The following is a 20,000-nucleotide window of genomic DNA, read 5'->3' on the forward strand; positions in this document are numbered from 1 at the left end:
GTCCGCAGAGAAACTTCACCTCGGGGAGCATTGGATGTATCAGCAGGACAACGATCCCAAACACACCGCCAAGTCAGTCAATAAATGGTTCCGGGATAATGATGTAGACATTCTAGAGTGGCCAAGCCAAAGTCCGGATCTCAACCCAATCGAGAATCTGTGGAGGGAGCTCAAGACCGGAGTGATGGCAAGGAAGCCTACCAACTCAAAGACCTGGAAACCTTCGCGAAGGAGGAGTGGGCCAAAATCCCTGTAGAGACATGCAAAAACCTTGTGAGCAAGTATAAAAACCGTTTGGAGGCTGTAATCACAAACAGAGGCTTTTCCATTGATTACTGAATGTGACTTTATCTAAGCAAGGGTATGAATAATTCTGGACATGACATTTTTTTGTAAATCTATGAATAAAATACCCCAGAAACAATGTATTTCTTGAAATGTCTCTTGCAGTGATTCTTTCAGCTTTGTCACATTCTTATGTAACTTAAGCCAGAAGAAACTCATTCCTCAAATAACACGATTCAAAACACTCCAAATTTGGTAAGGGTATGAATAATTTTGGGCTTTACTGTATATATATATATATATATATATATATATATATATATATATATATATATATATATATATATATATATATATATATACACACATACATACATATGCAGAGCGACTGTGAGCAAGTACTTCATAAAAAGGAAAAAGATGTTTGAGACAAGGTCAAATTTTGAAAAGAATGAACAATGGAAGCATTTCCTGTTGAAGATGGGCATTCGTTCTTGCAGATGTATTTTGATATGCTGAATCCGAATCAAGTGGTTGCCAGACTCGATTTTGAGTTTTTAACCCTTTAACGGCTGACTCATAATAACGGTCATTTTTCAGCACATTCACTTGACTCAAGTACTGGAGTTTTGATGTCGTCAATAAAAATCGACAACAAAACTTTGTTAATTTGTCGTGGCAATGGGGCATTCTGTTCAGCATTGGCAAGAAATATGTGGTAAAATGTTTATTCGGAGCTAAAACATCGAGCGGGTTTACAGATGTGCTGAAATTCTGGCGATTTGACAATTGGTCTGCAATGCAACCAAACTATTTCATGATTTGTAAATTTGTTTTCCTATATCAGCCAGTCAAAAGTGTGTGTGAGGTTTGAATATTCCATCTTGTTGCAGAGAGTATCAAGAAAATTTTGTCCAGGGTCCAAAGACACCCCACTCACTCAGATTCATTATTTTGTGCTGAGGTTGCATGTCATTTTTACTAAGCAATACCAAGCAAATGTATGTATATGAGCATCCAAACTCCAGAATCAGTTGTCATTCTCTATGCCTTTGACATATCACTCTTTACTTCTCTGAGAGCATGCCCGTGGAATGACCTTTTCCAACCTTTGTTGTACACTTGCCACTCATTTTTATGTGTATACAGAGCATCCTAAATTGAGACTGCTGACAAATTTGCTCTGGTTTTCACAAATGCATCTTTGCATTTCAATGAGCAAACCAAGCAGGAAGGTCTCAATTGATGTTTACTTTCCTGCTTTATTTTGTAACCACTCTTTTTCATCATCCTTTCTGGTAGTATAGCACTGCACACACACATACACATACACATACACATACACACACACACACACACACACACACACACACACACACACACACACACACACACACACACACACACACATACACACACACACACACGTAATAAACAGGAATAAATTCCTGTGTGGGGCTAGTGTATGCGTGTACGCTGTGTACGCTGCAGCACACTGCAATTGAGTTGGCAGGATATCCTCAAAAATTTCTCACACGAAACTAATACGCCAAGCTTTATAATGACCAACGTTTTACATACCAACTCGGTAGAGTGAGTGTGTGTGTGTGTGTGTGTGTGTGTGTGTGTGTGTGTGTGTGTAGGTGTCAGTGTAGGTATATATATATATGTATATATATATATATATATATATATATATATATATATATATATATATATATATATATATATATATATATATATATATATATATATATATATATATATATATATATATATATATATATATATATATATATATATATATATTTGAAAGTGTGTCTGTCTGTGTGTGTGTTTGTCTGTGACCTATGCACGCGAAAAGTACTGGACTGATCCTCACCAAACTTCACATGCTGACAGAACATGTACCTGGGAGTGTCCCGATGTAAAAGAATTGTACTTCCGACTTCCGGTTTCCGAATTATGACGTCATCACCTGATTTCGGAACGTTAATTTTTCAAGTTCAGCCGATTAACATGGGGCCAATGCCATTTGCAACAGAATTAAAAAAATAATGCTACAGTCAATTGAAGACAATGACTTCCGACTTCCCGGTTTCCTAATTATGACGTCATCACCTGATTGCGTAACGTTAATTTTTCAAGTTCAGGCAATTGACATGGGGCCAACGCCATTTGCAATAGAATGAGAAATTAATACTACGGTCAATTGAAGACAATGACTTCCGACTTGCCGGTTTCCAAATTATGACTTATGCATTCGACACACTTGCAAAAATGACCGTATGTATATTATACCGTATAATGATATAATAATCATCTGCAAGTCATATTTTATTAACATTTTCTTTGTTACCTTCGCATTCTGCGAAAGGTTATGTTTTGGTTGCTGTGTATTTATTTATTTGTGAATATGTGTGTTTGTTTGTTATTCGCATAACTCAGAAAGTATGAAACCGAATTGCATGAAATTTGGTGGGATGATTCGTGAGTATCCAAGGACGATTTGATTAGATTTTGGGAGCGATCGGGTCAAAGGTCAAGGTCATGAAAAGGTCAAAAACACTCTTTTGAGCATAACTTCCTTCATAATACAGCTATCGACATGCAACCACCGCCATATTGTTCCATGATGAGATACCTTTCGGATATGTAGTGTCGGATTTGATGTATCGTCATCGGAAGTGCATCTAAATGACGTCACAAGATGACGTAAATTTTCAATTTTCGATCATCAGTTTTGATCATACCGTTTTGTAGGACTTACCTTAACAACGTCAAACACCAAATTTGACTTCGATCGGACTGACCGTTATGTCGTCATTGACGTTTGAAAATGACGTTTTTCAATTGTGGCTAAAATGTCCTGATATTTTACATTCAAATATCTATATAATTTAAAAAGCAAAGTCTCCCAAATCCAGGCCTTAGGATCAATACCAAAATATCTGTTTATTGATGTACAGGTTTTGCCAATTAACTCTGTAGTCAAGGTCAAGGTCACACTCAAGGTCAAAATATACTTGTAGGCATAGCTTCAGATCTAATAGAGCTATTGACATGAAACCAACGTTAAAACGTTCAGTGAACTACGAGCTTTCAGAATGGTAGTCCCCGATTGGACGTGACGTCCCCGGAAGTGCGTCAAAATGACGTCAAAAGATGACGTCATTTTTCAACTTTTTAATTTTTCAGTGTTTATCATTCCATTTTGTTGGACTGCCTTCAAGGAGGTTACACACCAAATTTGACGTCAATCGGACTGACGGTTGTGACGTCATGGACGTTTTAAAATGACGTTTTTCAAATGTGCCCGGAAAAAAGTTGCGGTGGCGAAGGTATGCGCTCTACCGAGTGCCCGTTCTAGTTCATTATTGTTATAACCATGGTTATAAAAACCATTTTTATTGTTACTGTATAACGTTTTTACGTCACTTTGGCCTGGATTCGGGATCAGCGATCAAATAATGTAAATCCCGATTAAAAATTATTTTTTGATGATGCGGGAGTTATATTTATTAAAATCAGCAGAGGAAATATACACCATGTCTGATATTTGGGTCTTTCATGTCTCCGAAGATGCCTTTATCTCCAGGGACGCATCATTCCCCATGACAAAAACTGGAAGCAGAAGGGTCATAGCCGACGTCACGGATTCCAAATTGCCAGGGTATTGTGTTGTTGTTGTTGTTGTTGTTGTTTACTATTCTCTCATGTGCACGTGTTGAGTATGAAGCTCACTACGTTTCGCAATTAAATGCTGTGTGGTGTATAAACACGATCGGGTTTGATTTCTATGTTGCGAATATTAAACGCTGTGCGGTGTATAAACACGATCGGGTTTGATTTCCATGTTGCGAATATTAAACGCTGTGCGGTGTATAAACACGATCGGGTTCGATTTCTATGTTGTGAATATTAAACGCTGTGCGGTGTATAAACACGATCAGGTTTGATTTCTATCTTGCGAATATTAAACGCTGTGCGGTGTATAAACATGATGGGGTTCGATTTCTATGTTGTGAATATTAAACGCTGTGCGGTGTATAAACACGATCGGGTTTGATTTCCATGTTGCGAATATTAAACGCTGTGCGGTGTATAAACACGATCGGGTTCGATTTCTATGTTGTGAATATTAAACGCTGTGTGGTGTATAAACACGATCAGGTTTGATTTCTATCTTGCGAATATTAAACGCTGTGCGGTGTATAAACACGATCGGGTTAGATTTATATCTTTTGAATATTAAACCATTTCTTTCTTGCGTGTGGGATCATCGGAGACTTTATACATATTGGCCCCAGAGGGGAAGACATCAAATATTGTTTATCCTCGAGCACACCACTAAAATTATTGAGCTACTTCAGTTATTTCATAAACGGGAATAGGATGTGCGATGAAGGAAATACATGTTGCTGGTGAAAAATAAAAATGGTGGTGGGAAATAAAAAAAATGGTGGTGGGGGTTTGTATCTATACATATTACAGATATAAATAGAATGGTGATGGCGTTTGGCATATGTGTATAATATTTTATAATTAAATGGTTATGGGCTATGTCGATAGTTTATAGAATGGTTATGGGCGGAGGTACGTTGTAACTTCGTATACATAATATAACAATTTTTTATCAGGATAACAGACGTAAATAAATCAAATACGCTGGGCCAGGCTGGGTTATGCCCGACATATAAATTAAGTCGCAAATGATGACATGAAACCAGCCTCACATTGTTGCGGCATTATGGTTTTTTATCTGATGCGGCAATAAATCTTTACATTTTTGAACTCGAGTCTTCTGCATATAAAACATGGCGGGGAAAATATAATATTATCGTGGTGATGAAAAAAAAATAATGGTGGCAGCTTCTACAATCTTACAATTAACTGTGACATGTACTCCTTCAGACCTGCCGTCATCCACGGGATTTCTGTGTGGAGCACGGTCAGGTCAGGTATGGGAGCATGTGCCAGAACAGTGCGTCGCTGCGTCCACTTTCCGCCGGTACTCCAGGGGCCTCCGTCTGGCCATCCCCCAGGGAGATGCCAGGCCCATCCCCATCTCCTTGAGATGATGGTCAACCTGCTGCAACCATGAGGCACGTGGTCGGCCCACTGGCCTCCTCCACTCATGAGACTCCCTCGCTGAGAGAATCTGGTGAGCAGGATCAGCGTCAGGAAAACGAGCCACTTGTCCATACAGCCGCAGCTGACGCTCACAGACTATGCAGGTAACAAATCTCATCCGAGTCTCTCTCAGCAACCGCTCGTTGGACACAAAATCCGACCAGCGATAGCCAAGGATTCTCCGAAGAGACCTGGTACCAAAGGAATTAAGTCTCCGTCTCAGATCCTTGGTCAAAGTCCAAGTCTCGCACCCATAGAGCAAGACTGGAAGTACCAAGGACCTGAAGACTCGGACTTTCGTCCTTCCGCACAGGTACCGGCAGCGCCACACCCCATGATCCAGTGAATCCATGACTCCCCAGGCCCGACCCAGACGTCTATTGACCTCCGGCTCACAACCTGCGGAGACATGAATATCACTGCCAAGGTAAGTGAATCTATCCACGACCTCAACATCCTCACCACAAACAGACACAGACAGGACAGCAGCATCCAAGATGTCACCGAAAGCCTGGATCCTAGTTTTGACCCAAGAAATCCGTAATCCCAACGGCTCCGACTCCTCATTCAGCACCTCCAGGGCCCCCAAGAGGATGTCTAAAGTCTCCGTAAAGATGACTGCATCATCTGCAAAATCAAGGTCCGAGATCTTGACATTGCCAAATGATGCACCGCAACTTGATCTCTCCGACATCCTCCCAAAAATCCAGTCCATACAAGTGCTGAAAAGTGTGGGGGCAAGTACACATCCCTGACGAACTCCAGTAGCAACTGGAAATAAGTCAGAGATGGTACCACCACACTTCGCAGCACTCTCAGTACCAGAGTAGAGTTCAGACATCAGATCGATCAGTTTCGGTGGCACCCCACGAAGACCAAGAATCCTCCAGAGGACATCCCGATTCACTGAATCGAACGCTTTTCAGAGATCAACATAGGCTGCAAGCAGCCCCTGCCGAAACTCTCGTCTGCGTTCGGTGAGGACACCAAGTGCAAGGATACGGTCAATCGTTGACCTCTTTGGTGTAAAGCCTGACTGCTCTGGACGCTGGTGCTCAAGCAGATGGTGGCGAACCCTATCAAGAATTATCCGAGCAAAGACCTTGCCCGGCACTGAGAGCAGCGTCACCCCTCGGCAGTTGTTGCAGTCTTGGCGATCACCCTTCCCTTTCCAGAGAGGAACAACAAGGCCCCTCTTCCAGTCAGTTGGGATGATGCCTGTGTTCCAGGCAGAGCACAAAACTGCATGCAACGACACGAGTGCAGCATTTCCACCAGCCTTGAGAAGTTCAGCATGGATGCCACAGATCCCTGGAGCTTTGCCCCGTTTCAACTGGTTCACCGCAGCCCGTGTTTCCACAAGCGATGGTGGACCACAGTTGATTCGAGGGTCAGCAACAGGGATTGTGACACCCTTGACGTCCAACTCGACAGCTGGGGGATCAGCCTGGTACAACCGCTCAAAGTAACCGGCCCAGCGGGCCTTCACTACAGACTCCTCTGTCAAGAGCCTACCACTCTCTGCTCGAACTGCAGTGCTCCGAGGGATGGGCTTGGATGAACGTAATGCGCGAATTCCCCTGTAAGCGGGACGAGAATCACCTGTCCACAGGTGATGCTCTACCCCCTCACAGATTCCTCGCACATAGGCCTCCTTGTCCACCATCAGTGCACGTACAGTTTTACGCCTCAGCTCCCTGAACAGCTCAGCTCTGCCATTCAGCCTGGCCCTGCGACTCTGGTCAATGGTATCCAGTGTCCCTTGAGAGACAAAATTCTTCTTTGCCCTGCGGTGAACTCCAAGGCATCCACCGGCACCATCAAGGACGGTGGTCTTGAAGGTGCTCCACAACTCTTCAGGACCCCCCAAAGCACCCAGACCCCCCAAGTGTCCACTCAGCCTGTTCGCAAACTCCTCAGCTACTCTCTCATCCCTGAGCTTGGCAACATCCAGCCTAGGCTGGGATGGTACCATTCTCCAGGATTTAAGGTGCAGCTTTAGAGTTGCTACAACAAGCCTGTGGTCAGTATTGAGGAACTGAGCACTCCGGTAGACCCTGCAGTTCTGGATCATCCTCCAACGACCGTCAATGAGGACATGGTCAATCTCCTTTGCCACACCGCCAGCGTTGGAATACCAAGTCCAGCGATGAGCTTGCGGGCGCTGAAACCATGAACCAGCCACCCTAAGTCCATGACTTCTTGCAAAGTCAAGGAACTTAGTGCCATTCTGGTTCATAGTTCCTGACCCATGGGGAGACCAGTGTTGACCATCAAGACTAGAAGTGTATCTCGTCTGGGGCACTGATCAACCACAGACTCGAGTGTGGCGTAGAATGTGTCCTTCACGGTGAGATCACTCGCCTCAGTCGGAGCATAAATAGAGACCAGGGAAATGACACCTAAGGAGTGACGAATCCTTAATCTCATAATACGCTCGTTGACCGGTGTTACCTCAATTATCATTAGGGTCAGCTTATTGGACACAGCTACAGCAACTCCTTGGGTATGTTAACCATCAGAGCGACCAGACCAATAGTAGGTGTAACCACCCACCATTATCTCGCCGCAATCCGGTCTCCGAACCTCAGAGATAGCTGCAATCCCAATGTCCAAACGCTTGAGCTCAGATGATAACAGAGACAGGTGATCATCCTCTCTTAGGGATAGGACATTCCAGGCACCCACCCGAAGGGACCGCCTCAGGTTAACCCCAAGGAGACCGCCGTCTGGTGGATGACACCTCAGCACCACTCCGACACACTCTCCCACAATCTGCCCCAGGGATGTTACCCCGTGGTTTCCCTCCTATCAAAGATTGGGGGTCCCGAAGGCTTTGCCCCAATGCTGTCATCCGGTGGAGCACGGGTTTCCCTGCATATATATATATATATATATATATATATATATATATATATATATATATATATATATATATATATATATATATATATATATATATATATATATACTGTTTCCTTAAGACATCAGTGCTTTGGCAGATATTTGGTGTCTGAATATTGTCAGTTGGGTGAAATTCAGCTCAAAAACTTTCTTGAAAACCGTCTAGGTAAAGCATGCAAGGATGATGAGTGTGTAGATTTCAAAGCACGAATAAGGCTCAAACATTTGGCTCATTGTATATCATAGTGGACCAAACAAAAAACAAGCAGAGCTCTATTAAAGTGGACAGAAATGTTCTTCCAAAGAGTTATCGGTTATCGTTAACTCAGGTTTACAAGTTGTCGTGGAACAGTTCGTTAGTAATTGAGAATTGAGTAATTCTGGTATTAACACTTTCTGGAACATTAATTCTTCCTTCGAGTTCTTAGATAGAATTAGATGCCTCAATATCAAGTCAGTTGAAGTTTTTGATTTTTCAACTTTATGTGCAAATTTGGATTTAGTACTAGTGAGGGATTCACTCTTCAGAGTAATTGAAAAAGGTTTTTTTTAAATCTTTTAATAAGTTTTTATGGGTCAGATTTGATCGAGCATTCTTTTCTCAAAAGAAATACTCAAGTTTTCATTGTTTTGATTTGTTTTGTGGGATTTGTTAGGGACAATGTTTCAACAGGTTAAGCGCATTCCCATGGGTGGTAATTGAGCCTCCTCCTCAGGGACATTTTTCTAATCTTCTGTGAATTTTCATTTAAGCAGAAACTGATGAAGGAGAAAAAAAAATTAGGATTAGCGAAAATATTATCTCATACATGTGGTTATATAGATGATATTTGTGTGATTAACTATAACTTTTTTGATAGGCAACTTCACAAAATTTATCCAGATAGCCTGATTGCAAACAGGAGTGGTAATGATTGTGTCGTTGTTCCATATCTGGATGTGTTGGTTAGAGTTGGACAGAATGGTTTTAGTACAAGTGCATATCATAAAGTTGATGATTTCAGTTTCCCTGGAGTCTTGCACACCTTTCCAGGTTGTAATGCACCAATTAAAATGGGTTACACTGTCTTTTCATCCGAGCTACTTGGATTTGCAAGAATTTATTCAGTAAAGGATGATTTTGTGGAACGTGCAAAGAAGGTTTTTTTTTTTTCCATCATGTCAAACAGAGGATATTTGGCTGATTGTTTGATCAGGTCTTGTGGGAATGTCCTGAGACTCCATCATCACCTTTTATTTAAGTTTGGTTTGTTTTCATGTAAACAAGTTCCTATTGCATTGCATTTGATATAATAATAATTCATTAATTATTTTCGTGAGGTAAATTGATGAAACATATATATCGATGGTATTAAATAATGGACGTGTTTAGATAAAAATACAATAAATAAATATTATTTTAAAAATACATAATAAATTATCATTAATATAATTTATTGGTGCTTGCTAAGATTTGCAGTGCAGCATGATAAAATCGGTTGTTAATGACAGTTTGAGTTTGGTTAGACGGAGGTGCTATGTCATGCACATGTCTGCAAAGTAAAGTGTGTGTCGCTTAATATATTGTTGTAGATTCCCACCCGCCGGAGTGCAAACGACCGCGTCTAACCAATAGCGGTCGCTTCGCCCACTGAACGGACAATCCAGTCATGACTTTCTCGAACAACGCCAGAAACCAGTCAAGGGTGGGTTTTTAATCCCACCACGGCCCAGTACGTATTCTACCCGCACGAAATAGGGTCAATCGCCGAATATCAATATACCTAAGTACCCGCGCGGGTAACCTACCGAGGGACCATACCTCGGCGAAGGCCTGCTTGGACACGAACCGCTTAAGCGGTCCGTTCCGTTCTGGGATAACCGAACGGGTATTATCGCCAGACCTCGCCGGACCCGATTCTATTTATCGGCTATTTAAAAACCAACTATATTCCGAGTGCAAGATGGGGCAGTTCAATGAGGGAATGGACGCAACGACCAGGTTTATATTCACACAAGGACATTTATTATAATAAAGCACGTATGCAATTAAACAAGGCAAAACACGTATGTAATTATACAAGCAACAAAAGCACGACAAAAGAACTACAACCGTCTCCTTATTATGTACAGTCACTTGCACTTAACAATTTCCTACTTATTAGATGGGCCCACGGACACACGTGCGCGTGCGCGCGCGCGCGCGCGCACACACACACACACACACACACACACACAATAAATGGTGGCAGAGGCCTTTAATAACAAGCTCCAGCTTGGAGGACAGGTGAGCTGAAACCCAGAACCTATCTCGAACCTCTCCACCTCGTGTGGTCTTCAAGTTGTTCAGACCCAGGCTCCAGCGAGAGCGAGCTGGATCCAATCGCCGAGCCGCGATCCTTCCCGAGCTCCCGCGAATCCCCCCGCGCTTCTCAACACGTGCTGGTGAGACGAGGCGCCGATCCTTCCCGTCGATGCGTCGCTTCCCGAGGAACCACCTCCCGCGCTTCTGAACACGAGCTGGTGAGACGAGGCGCCGATCTTTCCCGTCAATGCGTCGCTTCCCCGAGGAACCACCTCCCGCGCTTTTCAACACGTGCTGGTGAGACGAGGCACCGAACCTTCCCGTCGATGCGTCGCTTCCCCGAGGAACCACCTCCACGAAGAGGTCGATGAGTTGCACCAAGCAGGGAACCAAAATGGAGAACAAAGAGCTCCACGAACCAAGAAGAAGAAGCCACCATTCATAGCTCGAGCCGAGCGACCGGCTTAACTTCCTTCCAGGTAAAGCAGCTCAAAGCAAAAAGCTCTCCTGAGCCCAGCAGAAGCCGAAGCTCACGGAACCGTCAAAGCAAAAAGCCTCCAAAAAGCCTCCTCCCGAGCCACGCCTCAACCGAAGCTCACTGAGCCAGCTGAAGCAAAAAGCTTCCGAAGGCCTCAACCCTAACGCAAGCCAAGCAGGACCCGACGGTCTGCTGAACGACTACTCTCAACTCCCTTCTCCAACTCTGCCCTGAACAAAAGAAAAAGATCTTCTCTTATCCTTCTCCGCCCTTCCCCCGATCCTGGCGTGACTCATGCCCTCGTGCTCCATCCCCCCCCCGCCCGCTCAACCATGGGTGGGAGGGAGTTGTTGAGTCATGAGTCACGGGACGGCAGGGTTCTTCTTCCTCTTCGCAGAAGAGGGGGAGGGATGTCTCCATTGTTCTTTCCCTAACTATTAAATCGATCCGCAGCGCATCTAATCGATTTCTGAACATTTAAACAATGGAGGGTGAGCTATCTAGGGAACAAGCACTTATCGACATAGCTGACTAAAGGAACCTGTATGTTGTGTGCAATCTAATTCCCAAATTCGTAACAATATTATCATATAAAGTGATGTCTGATTAAAGTTATTCAAATGCAGTGATACTTTCAATAAAAGTAATAATTAAATAAGTTTGAATGAGGATATTGCATTGCTGTGTTGACTGACTGTCTGGACACAACTTTGAGGTTGTGGTTCCATTGATGTTGAGTAATCTACTGATGTGGACCTGCGACCGGGGTTGTGGATCTGCTGTTTGGAGAGCTTCTGGGCTGAAAGGATCAAAACCTCCATGATAAACAGTGCACAGCTGGTTATCCGGGCAGTTGGGAAATCAGTAAATTGCTTATAAGTTAAGGAGGAGGAGGAGGAGGAGGAGGAAGAGGAGGAGGAGGAGGAGGAGGAGGAGGAGGAGAGGAGATTGGGACCATACTCTGTGCAGAGCGATGGTGCTGCTTAAGCAGTCTCCTTGGCTATTGGACACAATCCTGGACGGGTCGCCACTCCGACACTATACCAGCATGCTGGCACTCATTTTGCCGACCTCAGAAGGATGACAGGCTGAGACAACCCCACCTGGTATTCAACAGCCGAGTGGGATTTTAACTCAGGACCTAAAGATACCAAGCCCCCACCACTCTAAACATTAAGCCAACACCAGGCATTATAAGTTAAGGTTATAACCTCAAATAAAATAGCTTTTGTAAGTACTTACCAGTGCATAATATATCCATGTTTGTGTCTTTATACGTGTGTTTGTATGTACTGTGTGTGTGTGTGTGTGTGTGTATATGTGTGCGTTTGTATGTATGTGTGTGTATTTTTAGGTGTGGCTTTCTTCTTGGGACTATGGTGCAGTAATTGGTCTTTATTTTGATTACAAAGATTAATAACTGCTTACAGCACAGGGCACAGTCCACCAAGACAATATCTGACAGCACAAGCTGATGCCAGTGCCACCATCCCTCACAAAAACCGATGTAAGCCTACACACTGTCAATAAATCATTACTAGCCAGAGTACAAACTACTGATGTCACTACCCCATCAAATGTGGCTTTCAGTAAGACAACCTTAGGTGACAAGCTTAGTCATTGATGGACAAGCATTGGTGATGGCTCAGGGAAAGCCAACAGACAAAGCAATATTTGTTGAATATGCAGAAACATTTGCCAAAGTGATATATACAAGATGGGAGAAGCCAATGACAGGATGGATGTAGCATTTTATAGATATTGCAAACACTCCATAAAAGTGGGACGAAGAGTGAAACGCAAACATATCTGACAGCCACGAGCTTCCTCAGCCAAACAACATTTCAACGTTGGCCTCCAAAGCCAGCTGTCAACTGGGCATCCTCCGTCAATAAATGTCCTTCCTTGGCACACCTGAGCTATCCTCCTTCAAGGCCTTTATCCACAGCTTTATGGAACACTGCTCTCCCCTCTTGGCTGGCTCCTCTGCCTCACATCTTGCTAAGCTTGATGTTGTGGAAACCAAGGCCTTCAAGATCATTGGAATTTCCCCCACTGATGTCGAGTGGGGGAAATCTTACTTCACCATCACAGACAGGTCGGTGGTCTCTCTATCTTTTACCGCCTCCATTCTGGTCTTCCACCCTCTGCCCTGGTAAAACTACCCAAATCCAGGATCACTGCTCACATCCACAGATTTGTTCCTCATTTTTCCCCCTCCTGTGGAATCAACTACCACATACTCTTCAATCTCATTCTTCCATCCAGGTCTTCAAGACAGCTGTTCACCGCCATCTCACATCACCCCTAATCCAAAGCCATGACATTTTCTTCCCTCGTTAACCTTACCCAAATCCCTCCTAATTTTCCAGTTTTTCCTCCTTGGAGTTTCCTTCTCCATGCATGCATTGTTTGAGTCCTGTTTTCGTCTGTTACGTCCTCATCCGTTGAGTGTGCTAGCTCTTCCACCAGCCTCGACTCTGTCGTCTGTATGCAAATCAACATGAGAAACACACACCAGTATCACATCACTGGCAAACTTTGGAATTGTGAAAAAGCCTCAGTTGATGTGGTGACAAGAGGACAATGCCTCATCTCTCTGTGTGAGTCCATACCATACTGAAACATCATGATCACACATACAAGTTGGTCTCTGGGACAGAGAGCTGCATTGGTATTCTCCACATATTCAAGTCATGTCTTGGCCACTCTCAGATACTAATTGTACAAAGCCATGGAATATGGATGTCGTCTGTGGGCTGGTGCTGCCAGATTGCACCCTGTGGTCATGATGCGGTGAAATTCAATATCCTGTTGTTGGGAGCTGCAATCTCTGAATAGGAGGCTGATGGAAAGGTACGGACTCTACCTTTCTCCCAACACAGACAGATCTGCGCCTTCTCAGTTTTCTATGATCTCATATCAGGTGTTGCTCAACCTGCTCTCTCAGCCATTCATCCATTACGAGCCCCCAGTTGGTCATACTCGTTCAGCCAACAACCCATACCTTATACCTTGTTACCCTCCTCAAATGTCGAAGCAAACCGGTCACATACTCTCTTTTGTCCCCGTATTCTCCAAAATATGAAATCACTCCCTTGAGTTTATCCAGTCAATCATGTTTTTCCCTGCACTCTTTGAAAATGGTGAGCCATCAACATCTTGTGACACCCCTTGTTCCTATTCCTGCACTTTTCTACCCTCACCGATTCTCCAATTCACCTGCTTCCTTTTCTACAATTAAGCTGCTCGTCAGCTTTCCTTATCTGCTTGGGTGTCCTTTGCCTACTTATCCCCTTCTATTTCGTCATCACGTACATGTCCAAACCTATCACATTGCTTGTGTGTTTACTCCTTGCCCAATTCCAATTGTCTTGTCTGCCTATACAATTCTGCTCCACTGTTGGTTTGTCACACTCTCAGCTCTGTTTAGTTGACCTCCTGCAGGAGCCTTGCTCTCTTGTAACAATGGCCATGTTGGCTAGCCATAAAATAAAAATAAAACCAGTCATATCAACTACCATTGTTCATGCTGACCACACGTAAGTGAGTTATTCATTTCAGCATGATGTGTGGTTAAGAGTACAAAAGTCATAAAATAAACTTTGTGGAATCTCCATTTCCCAGGAACAACTGATAAATGTGAATCTGGTAGCGATGACAATGGACTGGCATCCCAGAGGTTGTGTGTTCAAATCTGGTTGAAGGTGACAGACAGCATTGCAGGTTTTGATACATGCTGAACTTCTTGAAACCAAGCTTGTCCTTGAATAATTAATGTCATAATGAACGTGTAATTTTGCATGCAATGGGGAAGGTGGCGAGAGCAAATTAAAAAAAAGTTCACAAAAGGAGGATAAATTAGGATAGGTAGGAGAAGGGAAGGAGATGTGGGAGAGAAAAGGTTGGGAGGATATAAAAGTAAGGGCAGGGAAAGAAAAAGGCATGTCCAGGAAAGAAGGGAGTGGGTGGGGAAAGGGGGGAGGGGGGCTGTCAAACATTCCACCATGTTTGCGTACGTAACAAATAGATGCAGTTTGTCGTAATTTTTTCAACAAAATTAGCGATTGTAACAATCAGCTCCTTTTGGACGTATGATAGTCTTCTTCTTATTTTGTATGCAGCACAAGGCTAGCATCATTTTCTGAGGGCGTGGCTGTGCATCTGATGCAATGACCTCTACTGGTGAGAGCAGGAATTTGGCCCTGGTGCTTGCGATAGCTCGCCTCCATGTACGAGTTATGAAATAGCAGCAAACCTGGATAAAATAATGACATCTGCCTTGGACATTTTTGTCTCCTGTGTGTTAATGTGGAGCTTCCATGTAACTTACAAATCTTCCTCTTGTTTTGTAATGGCCACCGTTATCCCATCTTTCTTGTGGGGTTGGCTGGGAGAAGCTTGTCTCGAGCCTTTACGAACCGGTCGGGAAGGCCTGACATTTGACTAGTTAGGCAGGATTTTCGAATTTCGGAGCTTCGTGAAGGACGCCGTGAGATCTTTAACATCCACCAACAAATGTTGGCAGATGGAATTTCCCGTTTAACATCCATTCAAGGGACGACACACACAATGATGAGTCACCCTACCTGTGCAACACCGGACTGACAGTTTATAGCTGGGTTGGGAATCAAACCCAGGCTAGACAGCTTAGAGGCGAGTGTGTGCATTCGTCGAGGCCGTTCTGTCAGCCCTCATGCAACTTAACAGTATCTGGTGCAAATAAGTGATGGACAGTGTTGCAGAGATGAGGCATCAAGGGACATTGTGCTATATGTCAGCCCTGGAATAGTGCAGCAGGGCTCCTGCTCATGTTTGTTATGTTCATTATGTGAGCTCAGACCATACCCACTTCCGGTCACGTCCCAGGCCGTACTATGTCGGACCGACTTCCGGTCACGTGACAGGCCATGCTAAGAGCCCTAAAAGAGATGACACTATCTTTTTGTCAATCTATGACGTCTGAAATTATTGGAAAGATCACAATATTTTGAGAAAAAGTTGGAAGGGGGTAAATAAAGTGGCTAGCATCACCAAGTCAGTATTTCACGTGATCCTGAGGCGTGTATCCAGCAGGCCAGTGAGAGCAGATATTGTGCAACGTAGAGTGAATGACTAAATACTTCTTTGGGCCACATTCCATCTCCTGTCCTGCATCGGGTCACACGTAGTTCATGTCTTGTACCCACCTTTCGTTCTGCTCCATGCCATTCATGCCAACACCACGGCTGTTCAAAATGCCAAAAGGTGCACCATCCATAACTTCACCAAATGTCTCACCATAACTGCTCCTCTGTGACAAGGTGTGGGTGACAAATTGCAGGTGAGGTTAGATTAGAATAACTTACCAGCACTTAATATGAAATACATTGTCTTAATATGATGGAAAATATAATGCAGAAACAATTTATATATTCACCGAAACGTACCCACCCTGAGCCTCGACTTGAATGATAAAACATGGTTTACATACGATTTGCAATTCAGGAAGCTGTCTTGCTACCAGAACGGCATACGTTAGGTATGCCAACTGTAACTTCGATATTTCTTGATTATTATTATTTTTTCCACACGTATTGACCATTCGCCAGCAAGTGATGAAACAGGTCTTACAGCGCGAGATGAATGATTGTGGAATTTTACAGTTGCTCATATTTCTGCCACCTTTATTTGGGACATTCAAAAAGTTCAACGGATGAGATACTCACGATTGTCCAAGAAAAGACGATATATATATATATATATATATATATATATATATATATATATATATATATATATATATATATATATATATATATATATATATATATATATTCTTTTTCGAATCCAAGTGTGTGTGCATATATATTTTAATGCTGCTTTTATATTTTTGTAGCATTAGAAAATACCTTCTTCGTACCACTTAATTATGAATCGCCTCCACGTTGAAAATGTATATTTCATACACTGGTGTTTCTTGGACTATTGTGAGTATCTTATTCGTTGAACTATTTAAACACCCTGCTTAAGTGATCATGATGAAGCCAAATGGGAATTGTCGAGAAGTTAGCATGCAGCTCTTCGACACTAGTTGAACAATTATTTCCAATAAATGTGATATTATCATCAAGTCTGGGGTAATTGATGAGGAGAGACACAATTTATTGCTCTTTTCAATTGGTGGTGAGATTTATACGGTAGTTGGGCTTTTATGATTCCTGAGTAGAACAAAAAAATACAAATCAAGGAAAAGTTTTCTCAACTAAGTGGAAGCATCACTATATATGCATGCAGTCACCTTGTGTAGCTTTTATTGGTTTGCTTTATGCAGCTTTCTTCGGCTATAAGAGCATGGGAGGAGCCAATTTATATAATCCTAGCCACCTGGGTTAATTGATTAGGTGAGCGCTAATTGGTTATTCCCTCCATTCACAGGTGAGAGATGTGGGTGGGTCTTCATTTTCATTTATATGTCGACTGCTTTTGACGTTTACTGTGGTACATGCTTGGGAGCCTCAGTGGTGCGTGCTTCTGTCTGTGCTGTCGCTGATGATTTGCGAACAAGCGATGAAACCAATCCAGCGGCTGAACGGGTGTGCAGCATTGGGATTCTCATGCATTTACTATTTGTGAATGTCTTTACAGCTGTGGAGGAACTCTGGGAAGGGTTTGAAACAACAAAGGGCTTACCTTGGGTAGCCTTTCATGGTTGCTTTATGCAGCTTCTTCTTCAGATCGAAGAGCATGGGAGGAGTCAATTTATTTATATAATCTGAGCCACTTGGGTTTAATTGATTAGGTGAGACCTGGTTATTCCCTGCATTCACAGGTGAGAGATGTGAGTGGGTCTTTGTTTTTCATAGAAACATAACTAATTTTCATCCCATTGACTTGAAATTTGAAGAGGATTTGCATTTGAGGTTACTGAATTCAACCACCAATTGTTTTTGAGGTCAACAGACGCTATAAGGTCAACATCGGCCGAATTTCTAAAATTGTCAATTTTCATCTGATTGAACAGAAATTTGAAGAGGAGTTGCATATTTGGTCATTGAATTCGACCACCAATTGTTTTTGAGGTCAACATAGGCCAAAGGCCAACAACTTTGGTGAGATTGACAAATTATGGTTGGAAGAGGGAGGATGAGGACTTGGGGTTGTGAGGTGGAGTTTGAAGTTGAGGAAAGATGGGATCGATGCCTCCTCACAATTCTATCTCCGAGTTCTTTCGGACAGTTCGTTGAATTTCATGGCACCTGACATGCACTGTCAACTGTGCGACCTTATATATAAAGGTGTGTTTCTTTCTTAATCATGTCCACTGAGTTGAATTGGTCAAAGGTGGACTCCAATCAAGTTGCAGAGACATCTCATGGATGATCAAAGGAAATTGGATGCACCTGAGCACAATTTCGAGTGTCACAGCATAAGGGGTTGAATTCTTATTGTTGCAAAATATTTCAGCTTTTCATTTTTAATTAATTCGGAAAATTTTCTAAAAACATGTTTTCATTTTGTCATTATGGGGTATTTTGTGTCGACAGATCGGTGACAAAAATTTTTAATTTAATCCATTTTAAATTGAGGCTGTAACACAACTAAATGTGAAAAAGTCAAGGGGTGTGCATATTTTCTGAAGATACTGTATCAGGAATAAATGGCCTCGATCTCGCTTCGCTCGGCATCGGCCAGATAATAATTATACTTCGACTAATAAGAATAGTAAAACCGCAGCAAGAGCCAGATGTTTTCAGCCATTCTGGCTTGAAATCACACAACTGCATATGCAACGAGAATGGAAGACCCGTCACTTCGCTGATGGGAATACTAATCTTTGCGTAATTCCTAAAACCCCAAAAAAAAGGTTGTTGTTAGTGGGAAATAAAATTACCTGGTGTATGGATACCGGTCTTGCAATACACTCAGGGAGCAAGGAGGGGAGGAGTGGAAATGGGATATTCATCACAGCTTTTTTAGATGCTGAATTACGAATGATATACAACACAGCAAGAGGAAGATCAAACCAAAAAAATTCTTTCCCTCTCCCTCCCCCTCCTCCCCTCTCTCTTCCTTCTTTTGATCAAACTGTCTAGGATACGTATTCAGCACGGGCCATGCCAGGAAACAACCTCTCCTCAGGCGTGTCTGAGCAGCACGATATATGCTGTGTGCACATACAGTATATGTGCGTACGCGTGTATATGCGTGTGTTGCTATGCTGCTTGATTAGTGGTATCCCCCATAGGACAATTGTTGACGGATGGATGCAGGCAGGCATGCATGCAGGCACACCGAGACTGAGTTCCTTTTAGAAATTAGATTACCTCCACCACCGAAGGTGGGCAGAGGTTATGTTTTCCAAGACATTCGAGACAAATGAGACATTCATACAGTTGGTCGAAGAACAGTGTGAACAAAGTACGGGTTGACACTCAAAGTGATAGGCACCAATGGTCTTGTATAACTATAACAGATCATTCGGTGACGGCATCAAGGGGAGAGGATAAACATTCAGGACAGTCAGCAAACTCATTTGAGTGAGTACAACCAGGATAAATAAAGTGAGAATGGTTCCAGCAAGGTGAACCTGAAAAGGGATTCAATTCAATCATTTCGTATGCAGATTGTGGCTGCTGGGCGCATCATTGCTGGTAGCGTGGCTGTGCCACTGATGCAGTGCCCCCTGTAGGTTAGGGCAGGAATTTGTAACTTGCTCAGGGTGTCGGTGATACATTGCCTACTCTTTGCAAAGGCCATTGTGAGATCTTTAACATCCACCAACTAATACCGGCAGACGGGACTTCTGGAGGGACGGCACATGCATTGATGCGTTGCCCTGCCTGCGAGACACCAGGATGGCAGCTTGTAGCTCGGCTGAGATTCAAACCCAGACTGCACGGGTCAGAGGCAAGTGCACCACCTCCAGGCCATTCA

The 20,000-nt window shown here is 43.1% G+C and overlaps 1 protein-coding gene across 7 annotated transcripts in view; it reads right to left on the reverse strand.

The window, feature by feature from the left end:
* Positions 1 to 20,000, reverse strand: part of HIP1 (huntingtin interacting protein 1) — a 438,658-nt gene that overhangs the window by 199,383 nt on the left and 219,275 nt on the right. For all 7 annotated transcript variants that reach the window (XM_085858611.1, XM_085858616.1, XM_085858610.1 and 4 more), the window contains one exon: positions 16,274 to 16,377. In XM_085858611.1, the coding sequence (XP_085714737.1) occupies positions 16,274 to 16,377 (104 nt within the window). The remainder of the gene's footprint in view (positions 1 to 16,273; positions 16,378 to 20,000) is intronic.

Source organism: Eptatretus burgeri, chromosome 16, assembly GCF_056783735.1.
Source record: "Eptatretus burgeri isolate ZD-2024b chromosome 16, Ebu_testis_v1, whole genome shotgun sequence".
In the NCBI taxonomy this organism is placed as follows: Eukaryota; Metazoa; Chordata; class Myxini; order Myxiniformes; family Myxinidae; genus Eptatretus; species Eptatretus burgeri.